General features: G+C 44.5%; 1 protein-coding gene across 2 annotated transcripts in view; it reads left to right on the forward strand.

Moving 5' to 3' along the window:
* LOC121613572 (signal-induced proliferation-associated 1-like protein 2) overlaps window positions 1-24,404 on the forward strand; it is an 80,617-nt gene that overhangs the window by 6,919 nt on the left and 49,294 nt on the right. For both annotated transcript variants that reach the window (XM_041947029.1, XM_041947030.1), the window contains exon 2: window positions 22,436-24,221. In XM_041947029.1, the coding sequence (XP_041802963.1) occupies window positions 22,706-24,221 (1,516 nt within the window). In that variant the 5' untranslated portion in view covers window positions 22,436-22,705. The remainder of the gene's footprint in view (window positions 1-22,435; window positions 24,222-24,404) is intronic.

The raw sequence follows: 24,404 nt of genomic DNA on the forward strand, positions 1-24,404 counted from the left end.
GTAGTCTTTGACAATTTTAGACAAGCCTGAGATACTGGAGTTACTGGTGTGTATGGGAAACCCTTTTACACAAAGTGGAAGGGAAGGCTAAAGCTGAGAGGAGCTGAACTGTGCAGGGATGGCAGTCGGCCTGGCCTTTCCTTGTACTTGGGGCTGCTGAAGCAGCGGCATGATGTGTTTAAGGAGCAGCGGCCCAGCCAAGCAGAGCTAATTCGAAGCTAGAGTAGTATATTCCATCTTGCTTGTTTTTTTCCCCTCTTTCTTTGCGACATCGTTTTGACTAGCCTTCCTTTTATGCTCTTTGTAAAGGCTGTTGACGGAGGATAATGATCTAGAGTGACAGTGGCCTGATTTTTTTTTCTTTTCTCTTGCTCCTATAATCGCACTGTCTGTCAATGTGGAGGAGATCAACTGCACCCCTCCAATGAAGTGTATTGAAAGCTTCTGCGGATGTTTGGGGGTTAGCCACAGGGGGTGAGACGCTGTGGGCTCCAGAGCTAGAAGGACAGCAAATTTGACACTGAATGCTCGCCTTTATATGGACTTACTGCCTTAAAAGAAGAAGGAGCAAAGGAAAAGGAGATTACATAACACAGTCAAGCAAACAGTGTCCCAGACATTATGTTAGGGTCCCAAACAAGAGCTCTCTGTACAAGCAATTTTTACAATGCCTAGCAGCTACACTGTGTTCATTCAGTGCTTACCTTCCACAGGCTATGTTTACTGGAAGCCCTCAGAACCTCTCTGAAATGTAAACAGGACTGGAGGGCCACATACAGTTCAGCACTGAGCTGTGTGGGCTCGAGCCAAAACACAACGAACACACAACTGCTGGATACACAGCCAGGTGCTGTGCATCTAACCACAGGAGCAGCTGTATAATTACACTGTTCTCATCTGTCTCAAGATAATCGGCATTTAGGTAGAGCACACAAACACCAGAGGTCAGAGGTCAAAGCAAGCTTGCAACTTGTTGATGGATTTACTTTGTAATATATTTACTTAACTATCTTTACTCAAAGTTTTTTTTTCTGTCTCTCCAGTAGAAACCCTGCTGAGCCAACCAGATTTTTCCCAAAGCTTTCCTCTATTAAGGAGCAGTTTCTCCTTTACACGACTCTTAAATAAATCAGGTTAGAAAGCCAACAATAATCAGGTTAGTTAAGTGCATGTAAACACACAGACTCTCATCAGGTCGCACATGAAGATCCATTGTCTCAGGTGGTGACATTTGACATTTTCTGTGGGAGTGTAAAGAGTGAAATGAGTGGAGGTTAATTGTTTCCTGTCATTTTGTTTAATTTTCACTGAAAGGCAGTCTGAGCCTGGAGTCCCCGAGGAGACTTCTTGCATTTCCCTCTGCTCAAATGGAGCCAGTTCCCTGGTTAGCCCAAGCTGCTGTTTGTTGACTTCATGGATTGCTGCTGCACCATTGCTTTGTCACCTCAGTGTTTTTGTTGTTGCCCTGCAGAGTCAACAACATGCCCATGGCTAGATTTGCAATGTGGAATATGATGGGTTTGCAAACATTTTCTCACCATAGATGCTGAAAGACACACACTGAGCCATGAGCCTCTGCTTGATAGGATTTTGCCCCAGGGAGTCCCATACTGGAACAGTGTGGTCGTTATTGATTTAGTATTGAATAGCATTACTGTCTGTGCTTTCTTAGGCACAATCGTAATGGTGAGGATTCAAGTATTTCATATTCCTGAGGTGGTATGTCAAGGTCAGATGCACAAATTCCCTAACAGACTCCGACAAAGTGTGAAAGGACTCTTTGTGTCTCTCATTAACAAGGCAGGTTGACTACGATCTTATTTATAGCAACAGCCTGTGGGAGTCGTCCGTCTTACCAAACCCTTCTAGATGCACAGTAACACTGCGTTTGCTGTCTACCTAAACTAAAGCTTTCTACTTGATTCTGCTGGGTTGGTGACCCTGAGTATATGCTGTACAGCCGCCAGTGCCTGGTGCTTTCGCTAAATACTGCCATCTTGGTGACATTCTTCAGAGCCAGCTGCAGTTTAGAGATAAGGAAGTGAAGTATAAGGAAATCTGTGCTTATTTGGTATTCTGTTGTAAAGTCTGGCCAGCTCTGTGATTAAGGACAGACACCTTCCTGTGCACATTTTTCATCTTTTGCCTCATCTCTGCTTGAGTGAGGTGGAAGTACATTTAAAGGTTTTTTTTATGCCATTCTGAATTGCATAAATATTGATGTCAATGGACTTCCATGTGCATTAACCAGTGAGGTCCCTGAGGAAATGCTGCAGTATGCACTACAACCATACTCCTTATGATTGTTAGGACATTTTGCATCCACCCCCCATTCTTTGCACACTCTCTTCACCCCTCCCCACCCCCTTCATAAGATCGTTGGCCTCAATCAGTTCTAAAGGTCAAAGGTCACTCGATCGCTGGGGCCCCTCATGACGGGTTGGATCAGTGCACTTGGCTCCTGGTGGAAGGAATAAATTCATCTGCGCTCATCTCCCTGGACACTTTTCCCCATTTAGCATTCAGGAAGGGGGATGGTAGGATGGTGGTGTAAAGAGGTGGGAACAAGACTAGAGAGAAGATGTGGTGCCTAAAAAAGAGCATTCGTATCCCTTCGTCCCTTAACACACTTTTTAATGGTTCATGTACAGTGCGTGTGTGTGCGTGTGTGTGCACACGTGCCTGTGCCTGTGTGTGTGTGTGTGTGTGTGTGCGTGCGCGTGCCTGTGTGTGTGTGTTTGTGCCTGTGTGTGTGCACCTGTATGTATACAGATATTTAGCAGGTGATGATGATAGCCAGCTGACTGGAGGAATGGGATGCATGTATGTACTGTATGTGTTTTTTTTTTTTTTCTTGAAGGCAGCTGACTCCTCTCTAAATCAGTGAGATCAAGGATGTGCTGATGAGTGGCAGTAGAGAGGGGAGCAAATTTTAGAGCACAGTGTTTCCTGGTGCTTCGGTATGTCATTAACATTATTAATCTTTACGCAGAGACAAATGCATACTGTGTGATTGTGAACATGTGGCTGACCGTGCATGTAACCCTGTGTGTGTTTATGCGGAGTTGTGCGCGTGTGTGGGTGGCTCTCAGTGGGAGGTTAGTCTTTGACACCCTTTTAGCTGCCACGCCTCCCTTGAACACACCCACCGCATGCCATGCCAGCTGCAGCTGTTGTGCCTCAATGCTAGAGATGTAGAAAATTCCTCTCACTCTGCAATTAGAGCTGCAGATTGCTGAATAGCGCACATTGCAATGTCCTAAAATTGCACTTGGTCCCCTTTCTACTCCGAAGAACACTGAGTAAATAGAAACTGATGAGAGCGAATCATGAATAAACTGGCCTCCGTCTGCCTCCAAGTTGACAGATTGTGTTTTGTGCAAGCTGCTCCTTGTGATGTGCTGTTGCCCTGGTTAAAAAACCAAAGGGTGGAAAAAGGCCTCATTGATGGGGTGGGTTTCTCACGCCTGACTGAGAATGTTCGCTTTCCATCGAGTCAAGTGGTGCATTGTGATTCCACCAAAGAAATGCAAATATATAGAACAGATGTACTATTTCTTTTCCCCCCCCCCCGTTTGTCGGCAGGAGTAATCCCTCACTCCAGTGGAGATTGTGCTGGGTGCGCTCTGGGTGCAAGACTAAAGTGTTAACAAGGGAAAAGCCATGTCACCCTGGCACATGTGATGGCGGCCCGCCATTCAGGGCCTTTTCTCAATAAGGCTAGATGCTCAGGATAGATAAATGGAGGCTTTTGTGGCCAATGCCAGAGGGAGAACCACACAATGAAGGACACACACAGAGCAAGGTCTTTTCCAGAGAAAACAGCTAAAAGCAGCATTTCTACAGTTCCTCCTCTTTTCTCTCTTTCACTCCCTCCTTCACTTTCTCCTGTCCCTCACTCTTACTTCCCAAATCTTTTCCTCCTCCGTGAGAACTGAACCTTGCTCTTGTAATGTTTCCATAAACAGGCTGAGGGAATGGAAATAACTCGGACAATTTCCCATTGCCTCCCTCTATCCACTCTCCCCCCACTTGCACTCTTTTTACAGGGCCGTGGATAGTACTTCCCTTAATGATGCACAGTGTTTTACACTACTCTGAGCACTAGCAGAGTGGGCATTTAAGGCATCTCGTACACTCTGGACACAGCAGCCTTAATATAGCTGTGCTGCTGCTACTTCATCAGGCGCTAGCAGGCCCCTCTACTAACAGGACTGCTTTGAACAGGATGGAGGTCAAATTGGTCTTCTGTCTGCGATAGAAAGTACCACTGCACATCCTTCAATATGGCCAGGAGACATATTACTCAGAATTACTAGTTATTGCACTCCTCTTCCTCCACTATAATAATATATCATCTCTTGTTATTCAGGTTTTCTCCCTCCTTTCATTCTTCTTTTGAGTCATGTGTACTATCAGTACAGCCATCTTTTCTCGGTCCCTATCTTTTCACTCTATTCGTCATTTCTTTTTTCCTCTCCTTTACCCTTTGTAACTTATATTGTTGTCTTAACTGTCACAATGTGGCTGTCTCGGCTTTTACATGTACATTTGCATGTCGGTTGTCGCCTACATCTGCAGGCCATCCTGTCAGGACTGGGTAATCTCTCATGTGGGTAGCTGCCCTGGGAACAGATGTTTTTGATGCCACTTGTAGGAGGGGGGGGCTTTGAAAGTGACTCCATAAAAGAGATGCCAGCTGCATGACAAACCAGGGCCGCCTAGCTCTCAGGAATTTTGTCAGAGCCATTTCTCTCTCAGCTCTGAAAACATGGCCTGTGGAGAATAAGAAGAGTTTTCACTTAATCAGACTGTTCCCTTTGGAGAACTTCATTAATTACAGCAGGAAGTAGCTGCATTGGAACATATGCTCCAGATGGCCTTCACTTTGCTTGTTGTTGTTGTTGTTGTTGTTTTTGGAATCTAGATCCTGTACAGTGTTCTGAATATAGTCTTTTTCTTAGCCACACCTACAGTATGTCAACAGGTTGATACATTTTTGAATGGTAACTGTTGTTAGATGGCTTGTTTGTTTAATGGGCTGTTTTCCACTTCTCTTGCCAGGCATTTGGAAATCATACACGGTCATCTAAAAACACTGGCAACTTTGCCCATACTGCTGTTAACAATATTGTTTCCAGTGTCAACTTTCCTTTGCTTCCTGACTGCCTGCTCCCTCTGCTCACATCCATAGAGCAGCACCCCTGATCTGGCATCCAGTGCACTCTGCCCTGCCAAACTTCCAATGAAAAGCAGCTCTCTGGCCAGTGATTATTATTCACGTGCTAATTTTAGCCCCTGCAATCGTCAAAAACCCTCATTATGTGCCCTGTGGATGAAGCACGTCATCTGTCCTGCACACAAAATGTGCTGAGCCGGAACTATTGGTGTCTGCCAACTTTTGCCAAAGTATAGTTTGTAGGTTGTGGTGGTAATGCTGGTACTCTGCCCCAGGAGTTTCTGACAGATCCTAATCATATGTTCATAGGTAATGAAAGAGCATGTGCAAAACTGCAAAATAGAAACAAGACTTGGATAAGCACTTAATTACTGAAGACATCCTCAGTGTGCCAGTGGCAATGCTGTAGTGTTCAAAAACTAATTCAGAAATTTTGTTTACTTCTCTGTGGACAGAGATACACTTGCATGTTTTAAAGCTCTGGTACCCACCCTTTTTGGGCTCCCTTAAAATGATGCAAAATCCACTGTCACCAGTTGCATATGGTTATTTTTTATTTGAAAGAACAAAATGATTCAGTAATTTCAATGAAAACTGCAAAAATTAGAAGCACGAATGTTAGTCTGCTCTCTTATTCTGTTAAATTAGCTCATGACACCTCAGATTTGTCTTGCAACCCCATGTTGGGTCCCCACTCCAAGATCTTCTCTGAGATTATATTGGTTCACCTTTTTCTAGACTAATGATTTGGTCCAAATGTTTAATAATGTTGCTTGAAACTGATCAACAATGTGTCTGTCCCTGTATTCACCAGATCACCGCTCATCTCTGCGCTGCTCTCTGCTCCTCTCCTTTCCCTCCCTCTTTGTTCTGAAGGGAGGTCTGCTGTCACTCAATGCTGTCATATGCAGAAAAAAGTTGCCTAGCAACAACATAGAGGGATGCGAAGCCACTGTTTACTCTCCACCCCCTCACCTCATGTGCCCACTACCCCCTTCTCTTTCACTCTTCTTCTGATGGAGTGGCATGGGAGGATAGTGGAGGCAGCGCAGACTCCTGTTTTCTGATGAATTCAGAGAACAGATACAAGACAGAGCAAAAAGAAAGAAAGAAAGAAAGAAAGAAAGAAAGAAAGAAAGAAAGAAAGAAAGAAAGAAAGAAAGAAAGAAAGAAAGAAAGAAAGAAAGAAAGGGAATAGGGGAGAAGTGACACTCGGAGAAACTGTGTCTGCCTGTTGCCTGCCAGCTGCTTTTCTTCCCTTCCACTCTGCAGGAGGAACAGGCCATTTCCCTAAACAACTTCTCTCCCTCTCTGCATAAGTAAGGAGAAACTTGTCTTACCACAGCATGCCATTATCAGCAGGACTAAAAATACCGGACAGCAAATGTATCACATGCCTGGCTATCGTCACACCCTCATGAAAGAGGGCTCAATCTAAGCGGATACAGGTGCCTTTCGTTCTTGGTGGATTGTTAAATGTCCCCTGGTGGAAGTAATCAGGCAAAAGCCCTTGTTCCTTACCACATTATGTTCCTTTGTTTTGTACCGTAATTATAAAGCAAGCCTCAGTGGCTTCCACACTGCCATGCTGAGTCTGGTTGTGTTTTTAGGTTAACTGTAGAATGACAAGAGAAGCCTATTCTATTCAGAAAGAATAGGCTTCACTACAGAGATCATATAAGAGAGTGTGATTTAACACCATGCTATCTCCTGGATAATGGTGAGTGTACATGTATTGTGATCAGACTTGGCACAAATGAGGGATTACATTTTTTGCAGTTTTTTGACAGCTTGGCTTGTCAGTCATCTTAACCAAAACGATGAATATGTGGCACCAAGTCATTTCTCAGGCATCTCCAGTAGAAAGGTCTGTCTAATGCTAATGCTTAAAGGAACAATTGGAAGTTTTGGGAAATACACCTGTTAGCTTTCTTGCAGGGGGTCAGATGACAGGCTACCTCCCCTGTGTCTGTGCAATAAATACAAATACAGCCAGTAGCCAATTAGCTTAGCTTAGCAGAAAAACTGGAAACAGCTAGTCTGACACTGTCCAATGACAAAAAAAACACCTACCAGAACGTCTTAACCTCACTAGTTAACATGTTATATCTCACTACCAGATCTCTGGTTACAGGGCAGTGTGCTGCACTATTTTAAAGAAATACTCTGCATCAGTATTATCTAACTCTTGGCAAGAAAGCAAACAAGCGTATATTCCAAGATATGGAACTAAGCAGAGTGTTAATTATACAACTAGGTGCAAACTAAGCCAACTCAAACATAAAGCTAAACCTGTCTCCAAACCAAAGTAGGTGTTTTTAAAAAATATTTAAATCTATGAATGAACAGAAACGTTGTCCCTGGCCAAATATTGCCATTTTCTAAGGGACTTCCTATGTGAGTAAAACAAATCAAACCACAAGTGTGACATGGAAAACAATCTTCTGCCACTAAACTTGTATTTCATTTCATTTCATTATTACACATGAAAAGATTAAAAGTAACATTTTTGTCAGATGATGGAGTCCCCAAAAGTCAGTATGTTGCTTTAAATGAGTCAAAACTCTCCACAGCGTTTGAAAGATGAGCTGTGAAAGATGTTTTTTCAGTGTTTGTGAATGTAGGTCGTTCTGCATGTGTATCCGTTTGTGTAATGACTACCCTTGGTATGTAAATTACCCATCAGACCCGCTCGTCCATGTGCAAACGAGCAGTGCTTGTGGGATTGTGTGCTTCTCCACAGGCCCTGCTGCACATGTGTGTAGGCTGATGAATAGTTTGTCTGTTTGCTGGGATGCAGTGACAAGAACTCCTAAGTGTTACCTCCTGGGGCTTCCCACTCTTCAAATAAAACTCTTTCCTTCCCCTCAACTCAAATCAAAGCTGCAAACCTGCCTGCAGAGGCTAGATCAAAGCAGATTGTGGCACACAGACCTGTACTTGCTGCCATTCATTCAGCTTGATTAAAGTCTGTCATTTCCTGCTGTTAACATGCTCGTACCTCCAACCAGAAACAGACAGAGCATCAGGAAGTGGTTAGAATGACACTGTTTAGTGTTTTTCCAATTAAGCTCCCTGAAACTCAATTATGTTGCCTTGCACAAGAGCAAAGATATATCATCAAAATTCAATTACCGCACAGAGTTGTTCTTTATTTAGCCTTTATGTGTCCAAGGAAGGTTGACTTCCGCAGATATAACTGGTGTTTTTCATGTTGGCCATCACGCAGCTCCTCTGTGGAAGTTAAAAAGTGCCTTGCTCAGAGGTGTCTCATTGGCTGTTAAGAAGGGTTTTATTGGTCTGTAAACCCACATTTAACCTGAATTCAAACCCACACAGTCACAAGTCTGCTGCACTGTCTCTCTGTGTTGAGGCCAAGTCACACCAAGCTGACCTCAAGGAAGGTGCATCAACAAACTGCAACTAATAACAGCTGACACTGCCAGACGTCTTCCATTAAAAGCTGAAGTTGAACACCACAAAGACAACAGCTTACAGTCAGCTGACCTGCGCTTGCATATGAGGAACTCAAGAAGTATGTATATGTAATCCAAAAAAGGACGCAGCCTTAGTTTAACTAAATGTTTGAAAAATGAATTGAGAATATGTCTGCCAGAAAGTTGAAACTGGCACTGTAACATTCTACCACTCAGTGTCAGGCATCAGCTGTTCAGCCGAGCAAGCTGTTGTTTTCACCAGTTTCCATCAGATTCTCCTGTTGAGGTTTCTTTTTTGTCTGTTGGCTTTTGCCTTCTCTTGTCTTCTCCGAGCAAAAGACCAGGCCCAATGCCAACACATAGCAAAGCAAAGCAAACCTTAACAGTGCCAGTCGCAACTTTTGAATAGACCACTTACTTATTATTTGCTGCCATGCAGGCCCAGATCGTGCATGAATGCCAGTGGTCAGCTTGCTGTCAGCTGTAGCCTTTGATGCATTGCCTCACATCTTCTGATAAAAGCTGCACTTAAACACACTGCAGTCAGTCTTTGTTGGTGCTAGCTCAGCTCGCACAGCTGTTTGCAGGGAAGCACCGGAGAGTAGCGCCCTGCAGAGATGAGGACCTTTTTTCATGCATTTTTCTTCCCTGCTCTTAGGACCATCGCAGCCTCTCCCCTCCCCACCTCTCTCCTATCTGCTGCTCTGGCCTCTGCTGAAGGTAAAAATATGCAGGCTCAGCATATGGCATGTGGCTAGAGGGATTATCAGTTTTGAAAGAAGGGCAGTTCCCCTCTCTGGTCGTGTCTTTCTTCCCTTATCTCATTGTTGCTGGCTCTGTTTGTCAGACAGACCTTTGTACCAGGCTGTAGTTCATAGGACAGGAAATAAGTGGATTCCTCCATCTCCCGCTGCTCCAAATGTCAGCCATTGCAAGAAACTGGGAAGGTCACAGGCTTGACCTGGGCATCTTTTCCCGGGAACAATAGCTTTCCCCCTCTTTTTCCTTGTCCTTCCTGTCAGCCAGAAAACTTCTGAATGTCACGGTCCACCCCCTCCCCCCAAACCACCAACACCCAGCAGTCTTTCTCCCCCCACCCAGCACAGCCACCTACTTCCCTTACATATGCTAATGTTGCAGTCTCATTCATTCTGTTGGTGGCTTTGTCACAGGGGGAGGGAGAGGGCCGCGTGCATTAAGGGGCAGCTGTATGCATTTCGTTAAATTGACTCCCTGATGGCTGCCAGACTTGTCCTTACTTTACTCTCCCTCCTTCTTTTTCTTCTATCTTTCTCCATTTTCTCCCCAAACTAGTTATTGGATAAAGGAGCAGAAGGAAGAGCTGTTTATATTAGAGGCTTTCTGCTGTGAAGTGTGGCGGCTTCCTCTCAACAAGTGGCTGATGGATTTAATGCACTTGGATAGCATTTCCACACATTGAGCTCATTAACGCAGTGGCTCACAGGGCTTTATGTCGTGTGCTTTTAGGATTTATGGCTCTGATGAAAAAGGACTCTCTTAATCAGGTAAGCATGGCAACTGTTGATCTCAAATGCTGGTTGTCATGTAATGTCCATGTGTGATGGAAAAAATGGAAAGGCTGAACAATGCATATTGACCTCAGTTTTACATGCATTTCTGTGCAGAAGAAGCACACTATAAAACCCTTATATTCAGACAATGGTATGTTTGAGTCGTCTAGTCTGTGGTGTGTACCAGGAGGAATTTGTGAGTGTGTGTCTCTGGCAGACACGGCACAGAAAGTTCAGTGAATAAATGAGTGATTCATCTGTGTATCTGTGCTTACTCCTGCTCTCCCTGCAGTTATGTTCGCCTCACATCCTCTGGTTGATTAAACCTTATTCGGTGTCAGCTGTGGGGCTTCCAGCTGCTGCCCAGGAGTCCAAATGGCCTCTCTTACACCAGATTTCAGTCAGCAACACCAGGCCAAGTGTGAAAAACAAACTTTGAAAAGAAAATCAGTACGCTGAAGTGAATAAGAGGAGGCACAGATGCTCCATGGCACCGACACACTCTGAGGTCGCTCTGCCGGTCAGCGTATAAATGCTCCTCCCTGAAGGATGTGTGTAAGTGTGTGTCTCTGCGTCAGTGTGTGGGTTCTCAGCCTTCAGTGTCACACAGCTTACCTACTTTCCTCCTCTGCTGCACTGTTCCTCAGTGATAATGTGACAATATGGACTCTGACTGACCTCAGCAGAGGAGCGGAAGCATGGATGTTCTCAGAGCTTTCGATCCGGCCTCCTCACAACTCTTTTAACAGCGCCCCTTTTTGCGAGATCAGAGCGCCCTTCTCACCATTTCTCTCCACCTCTTTTCTTTCTCTCCTTCTCCCGAGAGAGTGCGCTCCGCTGACAGGCTGTCATTGGTATGGAGGTAGTGGGGCAAGCAGCGGGCTGCTGGGAGGCAGCAGAGGGGGTATGTGTGCTGATGGAAATAGGTGGTGGTTTATTCTGGAGGCCTGCTGGGCCACATCAACCCTGCACGTCTCTTTCTGTCTCACCATAGCAGTGAAGGCCGGTGTGGCTAGGCCAAGTTCGGGGGACAGATGGTCCCTTTTGGAGAAGGGCCACAGCACAGTGCTCTCTGTTCGTGGGGCTCTGCTGGAGCAGCCAAGAACAAACATGGTCTCCTTCTGTTGAGAACATACAGGAGCTCCAGTCTGCGAGACCTCGATAGGCTCTGGGATCGACATCTAAAACTATGCATGTGTACCTTGGGTGTGATATTAATGCTGGGTGTTACATAATATGAGCTGACATGCAACTAAGTACTTCGTGATAGCACTGCTAGTCACATTTCCAATAACACGGTATTCCACTAGTCAGTATTCATTAATTTTGTATCAGAACAGGGACTCCCTGCATTATGCTTAGCCAGATTTACAACATCGCTAAAGTCTTTTAACTTAGTGCACTGTGGGTCTCTGTTTACCGCACTGGTTGTTCTTTATTCTGTGTGTATAAACAGGGAAAATCTGTTGTCCTGTCTATTTTAATTCTCAGATCACCCTGAAACAACTAAAGGACAATGGCAGTGTGCTGCCTGGCAGGCGCTGGGCAGATAGCCAGCTGGCGGGGCATCAGGGTGGGAGACTCCCATTTTCAGTGGAGCCAGGAGGAGGCCTGCCTCTCTCCTGCACCACCTACAGCCAGCACTACCACTATTGTGCTTATTTACAGTATCTGATACTCAGTCCAATTCTTGTCTTTTCATAATGAAACTGCCACATAGCTCGGCTCTACACCTCGCCAATGTGATTATTTGAAGCTACCATCAGTGCCTGTGACTGTTGTTAAGCTGCCAGTTGATGGATTGCTCTTAGCAATTATGTTAATCTTGGCATGTAAAGGTCGTCATTCCAGAGCTGCAGTGGTAATTTCATTTTATCGATGGCTGTCATCTCAATGCATTATCTGCTGTTGGAATTTAGAAACAATATATCTGAAACACAAGGTGCACTTTATGTCTGCACTAGAGATACTGTGGCAAATGACTTGATGAATGTGCTCACTTGCAACCGATTGATAAGAGACAGGTCTCTTAAAGCCCTTCAAGAACATCTGTTGTGGATATTTAGTGATCATATAGCATGTCAAAACACTCCTCGGTGAAGAAGCATAAATGTTGCGTTTGAAGCCCCTGCATGCAGAGCTTCAAAACATGCTGTGGTGCTTCACAATGCAATCAATTACTTTGAAAGACCCAATTGATGTTTCCAGAGAAACAGAGATGAAAGATATATACACATAATAAGATTTACTTTGACTAGTTCCCTGGCTTCCATACACAATCATGGTGTTTCAAACCACTCTCTTCTGGCAGACCCCCTTTCTTTGTGTGTAATGCAGCATATGGTAGATATTATGAGATTTGAATGTGTGCAGGAAATGAAAAGAATTTACCATTTGCAGTTCTGTTGGGTAAATACTTACTGTTCCCTGGACCAAGCAAAGTGGAGTCAGATCATGAGTGACCCCTGTGCTTTAGACATTCCACATGGAGCTTCTGCTAGCATAAAGCAGAGCAGACTCTGGGGGTGCACTGGTTTAGGAAAACAGACTCATGTCTATGTAAGCTGCCTCCATGATAAGACAATGGCTAGAAATAACTAGCAGTCCAAACCACAAAGTCCACAGAAAACCAAACAGCTATCTTTTGTTTAATATTACACGTGAGAGCACCACTGTTGACAGATGAGGTGTGGCGAAATTACTGTTGGAGGGCAGTGACCTCGGGTACGCTCTGTGACCACAGGAGCAGATATCAGACAGTGAAGCTCAGCATAAAGCTACAGTATATCTCTGTGGCCTCTTTTATTCCAGCTGTTGTCCGCCTTATATATGTGGAAAGCTATTCAATTTTCCTAGGCTGCTATGGAAGTATTGAAGTCTTATTCTGGTATGAAGCAGCTTCCTTTCTGCAGAGATTCCCGTCTGGTCCTCTCAGTCTAGAAGTGAAACAGCTGAAAGGACTTTTACTCGAGTTTTATATACATCAAAATGTGGACAGAGTATAAAGAGTCTCTTTTGAAGCAGCGCTCATGCCAGAGGTTAGACTCCTGGAGACACTGCAGTGCTTGTTTGATAGAGGCTGTGTTCTCCATAAGTCTGTGCACCTGGAGCACTGACTGGGCATTAGTGAATGTGGGCATTTCCCACAGTGCATTGTGAGGCCTGGCGCCCGGGGAATGATGAGACGGCGAGGGTATATGTTTACTCTTTGCTGTCTGACCTCCTTTTTTATCTCTTCTGCTGATTGTTCTTCTGCTGTTAGGTCAACTCGGGTCTGTGTGCTTTGAGATGTAAACAAAAGGCCTCTAATCGTCTCTCTCTCCTGCAGAAACTACCTCCGTTCTGCCCTAAAGCAAGCACACGCTCATATATGTATACACCTTCCTCTCCTTTGTGGTACTTTCTGTTTTCTCTTGGTCTGCCCTGCTGCTGTCATGCCCATCGTCATTTTGACAGTCTTATGCTTTCGCTCAAAGAGTTTAGCTTGAAAGGGACAGAGTGCACATATGCAGACCGTCAAAGAGAAGATAGATTGCAAATGAGTAGCACAACCCAGATTTCCAAAAAAAGTTGGACCGCTGTGCAAAATGTAAATAGAAACAGAATTTAACAACTGAGCCTTTCCAGGATGCCCCTTTCATACCCATCATGATACCATCACCTGTTGTTTATCAACCTGTTTACCTGTGGAATGTTCCAAACAGGTGTTTTTGGAGCATTCCACAACTTTCCCAGTCTTGTGTGGCTCCTGTCCCAACATGTTTGAAACGTGTTGCTTCATCAAATTCAGAGTAAGCAGATATTTGTAAAAATCAATGAAGCTGATGAGGTAAAACATTTAATATATTGTCTTTGTTTTCCTTGGAGTTTATGTCAAAAAGGATTAGCAAATGATCACATTCTGTTGTGTGTATGTTTTATGCTGAGTCCCTTTTTTGGAATCGGGGTTATAAAACATGGAGGGACTGAAAAACAGAAATGTCATGTTCTCTCAAACGACAAGGCAGGTTTGCAACAAATGAAAGGCCCTCACTGGGCTTTGATTGATGCAGTCTGCGTCGTTCTGTAGTTGTAACTTTCATGTTTAAAGTGCCTCCAAATGGTTAATAATGTCGTGTGATCTGTTCCACATTATAGGTATCAGCTTTGGGCACATGCTTCTTGTAAATCTGCCGTTTATCTTATTTCCAAACAAGGTAAATGGACCAAATTTGACAATCAGGATGAATCATTTCAAGGCAACTTTGAAAGGAATCCATCCTATGAATATGTTCCATGTATAAACAAGGATCTGCTAAAACTGAACTGAAAACTTATACCGAAAAACTAGTAGAAAGCAGCTGGTCCTTAGCTGTACTCATCACCTTTCATGTTGTCTTCCTGCCAATGTACTGTAGTTAAGCATTTACAGAAACTTTTGAGAAATTTGAGACACTTTTAATGCAATTAACAAAATAAATCACATTAAGTTTACTTAGTGGGAGTGTTTATTGCTTTTGTTAAAACGGGTCACTCGCTGTGGCACATCATTAAAGTGACTGGCACACAGTCACCCCCTCATCTGTACCCCTCCCCTGTTAGAATAGAGTAAGCTCTCCATTCTGTCTCCTTCCTTGGTTTCGGGAACAAACACACTGTCTGCTTTTTGTTGTCGCAAAGCAGCACCAGGACCGATTCTAAATCATCTCGTCCCTCTTGTAACATAAGCTGTAACTTCAAGCTGCAGCTGGAGCTTGTGCATCTATTCATTTCAACTTTCACCATCAGGATTTCTGGCTTTGTGACTTCTCTGCAAATTCCACAATTTCACATAGAGGGACAGACCTCCAGTCACACCCAGAGCTGTGTTCCACAGCCTTTGAGGACATGCCAAGCTGATTTCAAATCGACTATACTGGAGCTCACAATAGAAATCTCTGAAGAAGAGGGTGGGATACAGGGGGAGTGATGGGGTAATGGTTACTGACAGTCCCTATATCTCTCTCACTCTTTAATGGATGATGCTGTCAAATTGCCATCCATCACTAGTGAAGTATTATTTTTAATTCTGTAGCTTATTACTTACGCAACCTCACTTAACCTAAATAAATCTTAGCATCTGTGGTTGTTAAATTCCCATCCGTGTGAATATTTTTAAGGGATAACTAAGCTGGATGTGGTGTGCTGTTCGTTTCTACACATGAGGCTCGATAAGGCGGCTGGCTGCAACTCATTTCATTGGTTTCCTTACCTCCCACTGAGGGTGTGACCCTCCATTCACACTGCCCATTAAAATCTCAGCATTACTCCCTGCAGGCAATATTGGCACATCGGGGTGTTCGGTTGGTGATCTGAACACAATAAGAGAAGGTGGAGTTAGATGATTGGGTTCTTTAGCTATAGTGAGTTATCGCTGTGTACAGGAAGGGGTGGTTTAGGCCATTAATGGCAGGGCTTTAGCATCGGTGCTAATTTGAGTGTCAGCTCGTGTGAGATGCCTCCCTGTTGTGAGGTTGAATTGTGGGAGCAGCAGATGAAAGAGGAAGAAGTTGAATGCCGCATTCGGTTTTCTTTGGTCTCATGCACACACACACACACACACACACACAGTCTCACACACAGTGTCCTCTCTGGATATGGAGGCACTTGGGGAAGATGGTATGCCTGCTTTCCCAGGACCCAGTAATGAACTCTCAAGGATACCATCTCCCAATTAATTGGTTCTGTGGTTTAATTGTACGGATCTCTTTGAGCAAGGTTTGGCAAAACTCCCATTCTTTTTTTTTTTGTCTTCCTGCCCCGCCACTTTCACTTCTCTTCTTAACCCCACATTCTCCTATGCTTTAACCCAGTCAAGGTAAAGAATCGCTCCAGTGAAGCAGAAACAGAAATGTTTTCATCAGATTGGAGATGCCCGTGTCTGGTTGCGGTCATACACCCCTCCTTCTCTGACTGAAAGTGTGATGAATTTAATATCTACCCTGCCCAAAACCAAAGCGTACACCCCTCCCATTCCCACCGCAAGGTTGGAACAGCTGCTCACAATAGAGGATTGAAAACAGAGCTCCCACGTTGTTTTAAATCAACTCCTCGGAGGGCGAAACACTAACACAGTGTGCAGCGCAAATTTGATTGTATTTGAGTGTGATGTGACATGGAATGTGATTCATTGTTTTTATTGTGAGTTTAGTGAGGAATCAAATGGCGGGCAGTGAAGCATAAGCAAATGTGCCTTCAGGTTTGTTTTGCTTTCCGCTTGGATTTTTTCCTTCCTCTGTGTTAATGATGAACACAGTGTGACACATCCAAATGTCTGACTGGCTGAAGCCTGTCAACATAAAACAGTAGAAGGCAGGTGACAGGCAACTAAAATAAATAGGGTTGTGAATGCACAGAGAATGACTTGTAAATTTGCTTCACATACTAATGCTGCCTGAGTCACTATATGATGAAGTCCATGAGCTGGAAAATTGCTGTAATCATCTTGGCCTCTAACCTACATCGCACCCTAATTTGGCTGCAGGAGGAGATGATGACTGCATCTCGGCTTGGCCTCAGCTCTGGAGGTCGAGGCGTCTTGGGGACGAGGCCAGCTACTACTTCCTGCTTGCCGAGAACAGAGGAGCATTAATGTGGCTCAATTACACCAGAGTTTATTAAAGATAATTGTCCATAATCACAGGTCTGTGTTCACCCTGGGGCTCAGAGTGACCCTGCAGCTTTGTAGGGGCTAACTAAACATGTTTGACTTTGGCCTGAGGTGCAGAAGTCTGGACAATGTAGTGGATACCACATTTTAGAAGAATGTAAAAATTCAAGGAAGGGAAAAGCATGGTTTCAATACAGTTACTTCACTTTAGGGCCATGTGCCTTCTTTTACCAACAAGATGCTTTGGCTTCAGCTTTGCCAGTGTGCTGAATAATATAATAACACACTGCTCTGTTATTATAATATTCTGTAATCATGCAGAGTGGGTGCACTGGCAGAAACATACAGCTAGATTGTGCTTGTGATGGCCAAACATATGCAAATCTTGATATTTTGCTTCCTTAATTGTGACTTCTAGGTGAATTTTTGCTATTTTAACACGCTAAACCTTTGCAACATCAACTCCTCTAGTTTATGCTGCACAAGATATTTTGAAAGGTAACCTTATGTTAGTATCAGGCATGGAAATGATTTAGCATTCCTCTCAAGAGTATTTTTTTAAAGGCCTTATGACATGGCCCTGCTTTTTGAGCATACAGTATGTGCTTAATTTCCTGAAGTGCTGTCAGCTCTGAGTGGAGTAATCTTAATAACGTTGTGCACAGAATGTGTTTGCAACTGGCATCAAATACAGCGTCAGTGTTGAAACATGCAGTGCTGTTTTGTAGAACATCTTTGCATTATGATTTAATTTCCATATATCTCTTTCAGTTTCACATTTTTTACACTCTTAGCTCAAGTAGCTGAGCAGCAAGGTGTTTCTCAATGTGCCACACCACCCAGTTTGATCAATCCAATGCTGTAAACGTATGGATAAGTTGGAGAGCTGCAGGAGAGCTGCAACCAAACTTCGACAAAAAGGCGATCCACAGTTTTGTTCGGAGGGACTTCCTCTCTGATCATAGTGACAGTTGGAGTTGTAGACGTGCCTTAATGAGAAGTGAGTCTGTCAGATCTGGCTGACATCATGCCGTGTATCCTGCTCTGGTGAAATGGCCTATCAGCGATAATAACTATTAATCTCAGGATGGTGGACAGAACGTGTTCACTTCTCTGACAGTGTATTAATATCTGCCGGGCCTTTAATCAGGCCACAATGTCAGGATTATTTTAAGACCTGGGAGAACTGCTGGGCCACTCCTCTCCTGATGAACCAAGATGAAAGACAGACTATCCAACATCAGACAGAAAATGAGTTCATTACTGTAATTAGGCCTGTCTTTCTCTCCCATCTCTCCTTCTCCATCCCTTCCCCCTGTTCACCAGGCCTTGTGTCTTAAACACCCATAATGGCGCTGTGTTACTCCAGTAATAAAGGGCTGTTAGCAAAGCAGGCCGCCCACCCTCCATCTGCTGCCTCCCCTGTACACACAGCCACAAAGGAAAGGACAGAAAACAGCCTCCTTCCTTCAGGTCGCACTGAAGATAGATTCTGCTGACCAAGTAGCGTGTGGCACTCTATTGGTTGGGGGTGCAGGGGGATGGATGTGGAATGAGACATGGTACAACTGAGTTCATTAATCACTGTCGCAGGGAAAGTAGCTAATAGACGGCAGGAAAGGGAAACACAGACCACCATGTTCACTGGTTTATCCTGTCCTGTCCTCAAGGTGAAATAAAAGCCAGATCACCCTTTCCTGACCTCGTGTAGCAGCGCAAACAGGGAGAGGCTGGACAGTATGAACATAAACAGACTAATCTCCTGCCTCTGTGTTTTGTTTTGTTCTTTTTAAACTATGAATTCACTACAAGTGGGAAAGAGACTGGGGACAATGTATGAAACACAGCCAGGAATGAAAAGACTTTCAAATTATGTGCTTTTAAAATAGGCAATATTTACACTGATGGGGTCTTTTATTGTCTTTTTTCACCACGTTTGTCCTTTTTTTTTATTTTTAAGCGATGACATAATGCTGTTTTCTCCTGACAGTGGTAACAGCGCTGCAGTGGTGACAGCATTACACCCCTCTATCTTTTTTAGCCACTCAACACAGACTACTGTGAAAAGTCATTCATGCTGTTTTGTTGACATGCATTGAAATTACAGTATGTCAGTTCCTTTGTTCCTCCTGTTCTCAGTCATCCGTTAAAGCCTCTGTTGGAGTGTCACCATTGATAAAGCTGTTTGCACAGGTGGCACATTTTGCTGTCACTCGCTGTAATTGTTCAGTCAACGCGTGACATTTGGGTGTCGGTCAGCAGACTGCCATTGTCACCTCTGCTCCCTGCCATGCCTGGGAAAGAGACCTGAGGTACATTTTGGTTGACTGGAGAAACCAAAAATACATTTCCAGCAGCAAGAATAAAAAGGAAAAATGTAGAAAATCGTCTACTGTAATTTTTCCATGATTCTTTGTTTGTTTTGGTGACAGAATATCATGGTTGCAGTATACTGGTTTCACCCTATACCATGGTGTGAAAGTTGATGGTTATAATATCATGTACATTTGCTTATCTGCGGTGTTGAATTCTACCTTATTAGTAACTTGACGCTCCAGATGGTTTATTGCACAGAACCATCTGGAAAGTCATCCATGGAAACTGTTAAGAGAAGGGCAGGCACTTTAAAAAAAAAAAACTTGGCAGGTGATTGGATGAGCCATCTGTCTGTTAGAGGCAAACTTCAACCAATCAGATCAATGAACCATTGACTTACTACGAGAGCAAACCTCTCTGACTGAGGCCAGTCTGGAAGACCAAAAACATGTTTTCCACGGAGAAAAGCCTTCAGTGTTGTTCGTTGTTCTTCTTTCAATGAAGAAATACGCTCCAGCTCTGATATAACTGACACTATCGCAGCATCTACACTAACTTCTTCAGGAGCCGCTAGTGTTGTTTTCGAACAAACAGTCATGCTGTTGTCACATCTAAACCAAGCCTGTAGCCGCCAGTGGTTGCTCATAGGTTAGGACCACAAGCGCATAACTTAAAGCCTGGTAAAATTGATTCCCGCATTGTGTGATCTCAAGTAATCTTTTAAGATCTCATGTGATCTCATGATCTTGCAAATCCAGCTGCCTCGTAAGGTAACTGCATTAGTGTTATTAAAAAGAGGTCAAGTCATAGATTACGATTCACACATATTTCAGAGACGTAGTTATCCTTCTGAGTATTATTAAAGTATTACCATAATTACCCTTCACCAGAACAAATGTTTGTCCCAATATGTGCTAGCACATTGACTCACATGTGTGTGATTAAAGCACCAGTCCAGGACGTGCATTGCTTTATTTAGAAATAGTACTTTGACCTTTTCAGACACAGATGTTGTCTGTGTTGAAAATGAGTGGCGTTGGCATTATTCAGTACACTGCAGCCCAGCACATATTCCATCATTCATCACTCCCCAACATATTTTCCAGAACAGTTCTTGTCGCTACATTGTGCACTCGCATGACACAACTCAGTATCGTCCTGTCCCCTCTCAGCCTTGTGTTAAATACAGTCACACTACAGTTTCCTGCTTGTGAATGAAGCTGTGTTCCTAGCCGGACCAGTCCATGATGGGACAGAGAGGTCTGTGGAGTGTTTGGCAGCAGACTTAACTGAGAAGGTATCATTGTCAGTCTATTCCTACACATTTGGGTCATGCGTGCCGTAACCTGTATTTGGCCCAGGCAGGAAGCTTGTACTTTATTATCACATAGTTTCTAACTCATCCCGTGTGTATTTGGTCCAGTTTGTGTTGTAGCTAATCTTGATGTGACCCACATTTTCATCCTGAAATAGTTTATCCTCCTCCTTAATGGTAAATGACAGAGAAACGTAAACAGCTGTCTGGAAACAGAAGCTATCATGTTAAAGGGCCTTGGACTGAGCTGAACCTTATCTGTCATGTCCACAGTGAAACCTTACAAAAAGAATATCTTTAACAGGGCTTTTCTTCACTGGAGCAGAAAGAACCACGAGCAATTCAGTTCCATATTCTCTGTGATCTGCAGGGTTTACTTGATAACTCATGGGATTTTCACATCATTGCAGTACTAGGAGAAATGAAGCACACCACCAGCTTCAAAGAACAAGAAAAAGGCATTTAGGTCAATTTAGGAGAACTGGCAGTCTCTGTTATGGCATGGCGTGGTGCGATCTTCCATGCAGAAGTCAGTTTTTGACGAGATGAATCCAGTGTAGCACTTCAGCCACTTACCCCCAGTGGACCAACAACACACCTAATAGCATGGGATGAGATCGATGAGAGAGGAACCTGCTTGGGTTTCGTGGAGTTGCTCACTTCCTGTTGGATGATTGCATTCAGTATACAGTATGGTCTTTGTTTGTTAGCGTCTTTATTGCATTGTCCATGTCAAATCATTTTGCACAGTTGAAGGAGGCTTTATGACCAACATGGCGCCAAGTCAACAAAGCCTACAAATGGCTGATATACAGGGACATTATGTATGGATGAAAATGGAAACTGTGAGTTTGCAGTGTGTGTTTTTATCTGACATCTGAAATACCCAAGAGGGAAAGAAGCTGCGTTTCAAGGACAAGCCGACCAATTTTTCGCTCTCCTTCTCTCTCACCTCAGATGTTCAGGTTAATGAATAAAACTGCTGATATCAGCTGTTTGTCTGTTTATTATTTCTGCAGTTGAACAAAACTGAACAAGGGGGAAAGAGTAAATTTGCAAACTTTCTCCTCTAAAGTTACAGTAGTAGAGAGGACTGCGACCTCATATATCAGTGACAGTTGTTACATTTCATTTCGTTACATTTTATATGTGTCATAGCCAGTGTACCTCATCAGGTCCTCGTTCATTGACCAGTTCAGTGACCCTGCCTTCCAGAGAGGTTGTGCGGTCTTCGCCCTCAGAAATGCAGCTCCGTGTTTGTTATTCTTTTCGTGTTGTCGTCAGTGCGGTTACTCAGTCGGCCCAGGTTGGACTGCAGATCAGCAAACTTCTGCTCCAAAACAGCGTTAATCTTCTCCTTTAGCTCCAGACATGTTTCCCAATAAAAGTTACCTAAGTAACTTAGATTGAATCAGTCAGGAATAAGAAATAATCTGCCCCCAAGGTGGAATGCCGGACAAAAACGATGCTCTCACTCCAAGTGCATCACGTGACAATTTTGCTCCTAACCAACAACATAAGATAAAAAGGCAAAGTGGCACTGGCGTCGAATATGCAAAAGTGCCCCTCCTGTATAATTTGCGGGCTTGATAATGCTGCGAGCGGTTGGATCAGATATTAGTACATGCTAACATAGAGCTGAACATCTGCCTCTTGTTGTTGTAATTTGGTTAACCACCATCTGTCAGGCATTGGCTGAAACAAAGATATACATCTATCTTGTTATAAACCCATAACCAGCTCCTCTCAAATACACTAATTAGCCATATTCGATGATGTGCTCTACATAGTTCCAGAACTAATACAGCCCTAAGTACACCTTGGTGGGAGTTTATCACAAGATAACAGGCTACAGACAATTTAGGTCAGCAGTATGATCATTTTTATAGCTGAACTGAATGTGCTGTGTTTTCGGGTCATTTTGAGGAATACAGGCTGCTTTTCCCTGTGTTTTAAATGTTTTAAAGTACCCTAACCCACTTGCTGTGTGCTAACATTTTCTTCTCTGTTTTTATTTCTGTGTCTCAGATCCGACTCTTCCAGCTGTCGTTCTGCATTGGCGGCACGCTGTGAGAAAAGACTCCACTCCGCTGTGCCTCAGCGCTCCTCAGGCACTTGTCCTTGACATCCAAATGCTGCGCGTTGATCGTCGTGCCAGCCGCCTTCTGTGAGTTATGACGGCGCCTGCTTCATTGACTCAGGAAAGAGGCTCCTCCTCCACTCACCACTGAGCAAATCACATGATGTAATGAAGAAGGGTCCTGAAAGTCTGCTCTTCAAGGGGTCTGCCAGCAGGATATGAGTATTTTGAGCCCTGTGACGGATAACAAATCAAACCTTGTGGGAATTGTGGGAGGCCCAGAAGAATACTCCAGAGCCATGCAGTCAGAGGAGCTATTTGGCAGGAAACTCAAAGCCCTAAATGGTAGCATGGGACCACCAGCCTCCAACATGCAGGGGAAACCTGAAGGTGCAGGCAAAACAAATGGTACTCCAGCCATGCCTAAAATGGGCGTCCGGGCCAGAGTGACAGAATGGCCACCAAGGAAAGATGGGTGGGACGGACGGCCTTCACCGAACTATCAGAGTGTGATACCAGTATTTCAGAATGGCCAGCAGGAACATACGGTGGAAATACTGGAGCAAGGCGAAGCAGTCTGTCTGGAGGTAGACTACTCTGACAAATACACACTGAGTGACCTCCTCAGCCACTCCCCGCTGAAGGGTCTCCATCCTATCCGTCAACGCAGTAACAGCGATGTTACCATAAGTGACATTGACTCTGAGGACATAATGGACCAGAACGCTGTCAATCCAAACACTGGGGCCTCGCTGCACCGTGAATACGGCAGCACATCCTCCATTGACCGTCAGGGCCTGAGTGGAGATGGCTTCTTTACCATGCTTAGGGGCTACCGAGTAGACACCCTGGACCACCGTAGCATTCCGCCTCTGGGTTTCCCAGAGTTGTTGCGCTGTGATGCCTCCCTGTCCCCCAGCCTGCAGACAGCAGCCCAGATAGCCAGGGGTGAGATAGTCCACATTCCAGGCTACGACTACATAGACAGCTCTCTGCTCTACAGCCGGGAGCGGGAGAAATCCTTCATGAGGCGTCTTAAATCAGAATCATCTGAAACGTCTCTGTTCAGGAAGCTGCGGACCATAAAGAGTGAGAGTGACGCCTTGCGGCTCTCAATAGAGGATGACCGCCGACCACTCAGCTTCCAAAAATGCTTTGCACACTATGATGTCCAGAGCGTTCTTTTCAACATCAGCGAGGCAGTGGCAAGCAGAGCTAACCTGAGCCAGAGGAAGAACACCACTACTGGGGCTTCAGCTGCCTCAGCTGGAATAGGGCCTGGAGCTGTCGGAGTGTCCGGAGGTGGTGTTGGGGCTGGACCCGGACCAGGTACAGATGGTGGAGCAGCAGGATGTAGCAGTGGAAATGCCCCCATGTTTGAGTCTCCACTAGGCAGCAGAGAGGACTTGAACCCCAAGGAGAACTTGGATGCTGACGAGGGGGACGGGAAGAGCAACAACTTAGCGCTGAGCTGTCCTCACTTTCGCAACGAGATCGGTGGTGAGGGCGAGAGGAGGATCTCGCTCTCCCGAGCCAACAGTGCCAACTACAGCGGTGTGTCGGAGAGCTGCTCCTTTGAATCATCTTTAAGTTCCCACTGCACCAACGCAGGAGTGTCTGTGTTGGAGGTGCCTCGAGAAAACCAGCCAATCCACAGGGAGAAGGTCAAGCGCTACATCATTGAACACATCGACCTCGGAGCATACTACTACCACAAGTACTTTTACGGGAGAGGTAAGGAATGCTTATGATGAATGTGTGTGTGATTTTTGAGTTGACGAGATTAAACAATGATGATACAGAGGGATTTAATGACTCAATGTTGAACATTACAAAACTTTCCCAGCCAAATCCATTTCCCTGAAACAACACTCTCACGATGCCGTGTGAGAGTTCCCAAATGGAGCAACCTCTGTT

Source organism: Chelmon rostratus, chromosome 11 (assembly GCF_017976325.1).
Source record: "Chelmon rostratus isolate fCheRos1 chromosome 11, fCheRos1.pri, whole genome shotgun sequence".
Taxonomy (NCBI): Eukaryota; Metazoa; Chordata; class Actinopteri; order Chaetodontiformes; family Chaetodontidae; genus Chelmon; species Chelmon rostratus.